The sequence below is a fragment of the Vanacampus margaritifer genome, chromosome 4 (assembly GCF_051991255.1).
Source record: "Vanacampus margaritifer isolate UIUO_Vmar chromosome 4, RoL_Vmar_1.0, whole genome shotgun sequence".
Taxonomy (NCBI): Eukaryota; Metazoa; Chordata; class Actinopteri; order Syngnathiformes; family Syngnathidae; genus Vanacampus; species Vanacampus margaritifer.
In genome coordinates, this window is record NC_135435.1 from 20995451 (window position 1) to 21001450 (window position 6000).

At 38.2% G+C, this 6000-nt stretch overlaps 1 protein-coding gene across 2 annotated transcripts in view; it reads right to left on the reverse strand.

The window, feature by feature from the left end:
• The window catches only part of nfatc3a (nuclear factor of activated T cells 3a), a 55223-nt gene extending 49805 nt beyond the window's left edge, over nt 1–5418 (reverse strand). Inside the window, exon 1 of one of the 2 annotated variants that reach the window (XM_077563134.1) lies at nt 4837–5418. In XM_077563134.1, coding sequence (XP_077419260.1) covers nt 4837–4927 — 91 coding nt within the window. In that variant the 5' untranslated portion in view covers nt 4928–5418. The remainder of the gene's footprint in view (nt 1–4836) is intronic. The other variant, XM_077563133.1, reaches the window with a different exon arrangement.
• Between the last annotated feature and the right edge of the window lie 582 nt (nt 5419–6000).

Here is a 6000-nt window from a genome sequence, read left to right on the forward strand (position 1 = left end):
TGACAAAGAAAGATGGAGAAGCGAGGCAAATTGCTAAGTTAAGATTTAAGATACAAAACGATGTGGAAAGTGCAGTTTTATTGATTATAGATCACTGTTAAGTTATCAAACATTAAATGAAGTCATCATAAAATCAAGTAGTACTCAATTTTGTTATTGCAGCTCTGCTGTACCAATAAATAACAAATATATTATGTTGCAGATGGTGGAAGGTGAAACAACAGCGCAATATCTTATAGTCTTCACTCTTCAGTGCGTGCCTTGACGCATTAGCATTACATTGCAACTTCTACAGAGTCTTCACTAAGAATACTCGCTTGTTGATCATGTCTGTTTTCAAGCAGGAACTGTCAAAATTCTTGTTCAGCCTTGCTTGATGTACTAAAAACACTGTTGTCTCGTGTTGCTTCATGTGATGGAACATAACGTGCTGGCTTGCTACCTTATTTTGTTGCAATTTGTAAGCTATGCATGCCCTGCACAACACCTCAAGCTTTTTTTTCTTTATTTTTACGATACTAACATCTTGAATGTTCATATCTAGATATCAATATGATAACGATAGTTCAGCCCTAGGTGTAACTATATGGAATGACAACCAGAAAAAGAGCAGTAGACAAGGTGAGTGAGAGCAAAAATGTTGTTCATTGACAATATCCCCCAGTTTTTAATTGCAACCTACAATAGCTGTTCAAACCACCACTTTTCTACCATGAATCCATCCTCATTCCAATGTTTCTCTACACATAGCCAACTTAATTCCAATTTACAGATAGGTACAACATATCTACCACTCACAGTTTCCAATAGATACATTTCACCGCTTCAGCAATCATCCTCCATTTATGTAATTATTTTGGGCAACAAAATAAATCCTACTATTTGGTCTTTCCCTTCAATTGTTTTTTTCCATAAAAATGTTCCTACTTGCAGTTACAGCAACGTTCTAATTAGTCTGGTTCAAGGGCGGCTCTATTCAGCCCATTCCCATGCAATTTCTGGGAAAATCCCAACCAGTAGAATTTGCTTGAGCATCTAAATAATAGCTCTGACATATTTCACTTTCGCCTCGTACGTCGTTTCCTGAGCGACAAAGAACACACAAAGAGCATGATAAAGAAAAGGTAGAAAGACGTATAATTAGACAAGGAGGAGCAGGATGGAAAAAGCAAAGAAGAGGCTTCTGGCATTGTACAGAAATGCACACTATTACTCAGATTTTAATCAATATTAATGTCTCGTGTTTACTTATGCAAGTAGAAAGGCAGCATAACATCTGAGAGTTGAGATTGCGGTGTAAGTAATTTCCTTAGCAAATAAAAGAAAATCTCATTGAACCTCATGTCAGCCAGAGTCAAAGGATTAACTCTGCGGGTGTTTTGACGCTTTATAGATGTGACACATATTTTGAAACAAGGAGCTAGGAGGAGAAGAAGAATGTACATTAAGTTACAGATTTAGCATAAAGTTTCCAAATACAGTACATTTGTTGAGTATGTCAGTGTTTTATGTCACAATAGATGGAGATGATCGCCAGTTGCCATGTTGGATGACTAAACAGAAGTGTGCCTTCTCTTATTAAGCCATGTACTGTATATCAGTGGTATTATCAGTGGTTTTATTTTGATAGGTTTCTACTTCCTTTTTTTCTTTTCTATTCCCATTGGCTTAATAGGACTCTCAGCCTGCATTGAGCTTTTTTTTTCCTGATGAAAGGATTTCAATTTGGAAATTCTGTGACTGCTGCAGTGCTTTTGAGACCATCTGTTTGTGCGATTTGACAAGAAATGGGGAATAGAGAAGATGTGGAAAATGGAAGATGTTAACTTCTCACACTATCCACCGAATGGATTGGTTGATTTTTATTTTTTGAGTGCTTAGAATTTTGCATGGCTTTTATCAGTTAATAATAGATGGTAAACTACTACTACCACTTGTTTGACCATTAATAAGGTGACTGTTAGTTAAAGATTGCCTGTGCAGCTAATACATGATTTCATGACAATTCTGACTCTGGAACTAAGTATAACAAATATACCGGAATGTTGTTTTGAACAACCAGCATCATAGAATAGGCAATGCAGGTTCGGGTATAATGTATACAGGATACTTTACTTTTGAACAAAACTAGTGTAACAAAGCGTTTGTTATGTTTTGCTTCTGAGAGTGCAACCTCTATATTTTTACAAGACTCAAATTCCAAATTGTGAAAAGACATCAGCCCAAACCCGGTCCGCAACAGGCGACGGAACAAAGCAGCGCTTTGTAGAAACCTGTTCGAAACAAAGTAGAAGTTCACCAGCTTGCTACCAAAAAAATACAAAACAAGCCGTGACACGAGTGTTGCCTTCAGAGAAAGGAAAAAAGACTGTGACACTCCCTCTTACTGTGATCCTGCTTCTACGCTCCGCTTATTCATTTAGACAGGACCCTACCCCCGACCCCCACACCCACCCATTTTTGGGCCAAGTCGGACCATCCAAGCACTGAACTCACTTTTCTTACTACAGCACTACTTATTCAAAGTGATGAATTTATTTTCCCCCTCGAGCCATCGGCAGTTCAAACCATTCTAACCAGGGAAAAACGGATTTAGGCTTGCAAAGGTTCCATGAATATATTCCAAAGTTTAAGATATACACAGTGGGAGCATTCATTGGTTCTGCTGGTTTTGAGTCAATGACATAACTAATGACATAACTAATAAGCATCTAAACACAGCTTGGATGAACAGATTAAAGAAAAAGCTCTCAAACCGTTTATACTGTAGTTCGCTGAGCCTATGAAAAGACAAGACTTGACTCAATTGTGACTCAAATACATATTACAACAACTAAAGTATGGCTCAAACGTGTTGTTTTTAAATAGCTGCAATCTTGCATCATTTGGGAGTATTCTACATGTATTGTGCAAAATGCTCTACACCTACTCACATCCTCTTTGAAGCAACTTGAGGCTTTATTATTAAAACGCTTGTTTGTTTGTTTGGGCCATGTACCTTGATTTATTAAGTTATAACAAAAACATAACAACTGAGGTAAGCTACTTAAAATGGTCAGGATAGGGACTATTGTCCAATTTTTGTAGTGTGATTCAAAAAGGTTGTAAAAATACATGATGTCTCATCAACACGTGAGAATATCATGCAATGTATCAAAAGGATTTACTTTTTTGGCATTATCCATCACAGCATGGTACCAAAGATGCAGTATGGTAACATATCACAAAACAAGATGGATCTTACTGTGAGGAGCTTGCACACATCTCTCAGCACAATGTGTTTAGTGGTAATGTGTAAAGAGTACACTCACCTCCCACACATAATAATCTCTATGCGTACCAGCCTGCGTCAGAGTTTTTAAACACAGACAATGTACTGTATTGCGCTAAAGATTTAATATAGAGCGACTGACTTCTTTTATCACTCGTATGGCGCTAATCAATGATAAAAAGCATGATGCATGAAGTTAACTTTTGGACGTGTGCCTCCAAAGCCACTTTTTGAATGCTACACTGAGTAATTTTCCTGTAATGTATTTTTTGTAAGACTTTTATTATACAGCAGTTCTTTGTACACAGTTAAGAATGTTTTAGAAAATGCATTTTTTGTTAATTAATGTTTTACACTATGATAGTGACAGTTTTGACACTTAGTCCAAATTTATAGGTGTCAGAAAAGTTTCAGGACTGGTGTCAGAAAAGATGTTTCAAATCCAAACTACAAGTTTTCTCCTTTGAAGTAATCGCCCTGGAGTCTTAACGCGCATTCCTAGCTTTCTCTGCCATGCCTTCATACACTCCTGGAAGGATTCTTCTGGAATCCTCCAAACCACCATCATCTTGATGTCATCCCCAACTTAATAATGAGTCCCATTGATGACCCCTTTGCGCTTGTAAAAGAGGGGGAGAAAAATCACACAGAGCTAGGTTGTGTACGTTTTGAGGTTGCTCCTGCATGGCAAAGTTCTTCTCTGCCAAGAACTTTTGGATGCAGGAAGTGAGCAGCTCAAGTTGTCCTGCTGCAGCGCTCACCTCACACGCTGAACAAAGCAAACACAGTAGGATCATTTTGTAGACATGCTTGTTGATTACCTGGCCTGCAATGAAGATGAAAACTCACAGTATAGAGTTGGGTTTGAAGTACTGTATATTTTTTGTAGTTTTGAGACACCAGTAGTGGAAGTGTTTTGACACCTTGTACTGCAATTAAACTCACAGGTATCAGTTTTGACTATGTGACAAAACATAGCAAAATAGTTCAGTAACATGTATAAATTGGATTGATTGAGACACAACCCAACTAGACTTTATTGTGTATAAACAGTTAATAACATAATTTAGTATTTAAACATGCACTCAAATCCTGTACAGTTAATGTAGATATTGATAATGCCAAACAACCATTAAGTAAATATTAATGAATACTACACCATGTGAGAATTAGATTGTTATTATTTATTTAACTTCAGTAAACCTGATTTTGTTAACAGCCAAGTAAATATTACTAGCAAAACAAAGCAAAAGATGTTAACAGCAAAGCAAAAATCGCTTTTGACTTTTTGAAGCAATAACCCTTCCATTACATTACCAGTTAGCATGTCAGGCTAATGACAGCTGCTGCTATTCTTTGGCAGGCGGCCATAGAAAAGTGATATGTAAACATTTGACTTTCTCAAGCACAACTAAACCCCAACGAGGTTAAATTCACAGGGTTAAACGGCGAAGTAGCAAAAATACGTTTTTAAAACTTGGAATAATAATAAAATAATAATAATAATAAATGAGTTGAGTATATGTATGGGGGAAACATGGCTGGCACCGGGCAAGCACACTGACCTGCGGGGCCCAACTGCTGCTGCTGCCCGTCCTCCCCGAAGATGAGTCGGAAGTCCAGCTCCTCATTACCGGGGCAGTTTGCCGTCGTCATCGGGTTTGACAGCTCGGCTCACTTGTCTTCGAAACCCCCCCACGCCGCCGCTCGACCGTAGAAGCAGGTTTACGCTCTCCGTAAACGTCGCAACATTTACCGAGTGGCACGACGCCGAAGCCGAACTTCAACTTTGCTTCATTTGGCGCTTCAACCTCGGAGCCAAAGTGTCCTTCTTCGTTTCTTCTACAAATCCAAAATAGTCTTCTTATTTGGCAAAAAGCGATTAAACTTCGGGGAAAGCCGCCCTCGCCGAGTACGCCACTCTTTCTCTATACAAACAAAAAGAAGAGTTGTCTCCCGCTGGCGTTTGAATGGTCTTCGTAATGTCAGCGAACGGTCGGGTAACGTCTAACCCGGTTTCGCTGCTTCTGCGCCGGCCTGTCTTGTGTCTCTCTCGCCCCGTGGAGCTCCGATCCCAACTTTTACTAACCCCGCGTGACAAGGCACTTCCAGCTGTGATGTCAGCAGACACAACACACACACACACACACACACACACACACACACACACACGCACACACTCCTCACGCACACACAACACGCACACACGCGCGCTTGTTGCTGGGGACGACTGGGAGCGCCAGTAGGGGCACCACTTGTTACAAATGGATTTTAGGCATATAACAATCGCTAGTTCCATTGTAATTTAATTAGATTAAAATGAGATCAAACTAAAATCAAAAGAAATAAGAGTAAGTGTAAAATCCTTCAATTTTAATTATAAAACAGTTGTCTCGTTATATTTTCACTGTTTGTATTGTTGATGACATAATTATGATTGACTAATTGTTTAATACAATTGATTAAAACATTTCAATGTTCATATGTAATACTAAGGGAAAATAGTAAAATACTTTTCAGCCAATTTTATTATTAACTCATTCACTGCCATTGACGGTTATAGACGGCAAATGTTCATTGTAACAATTTCTATTAGTTAAAAAAAAATTCCACTTTTGTTAACAAGAGTATGAAAACCTAGATTTTTTTTATTGTACATTTAGAACAGATATAAAATTTGTGATTAATCGTGAATTAACTTGTGAAGTCATGCAATTAATAATGATTTA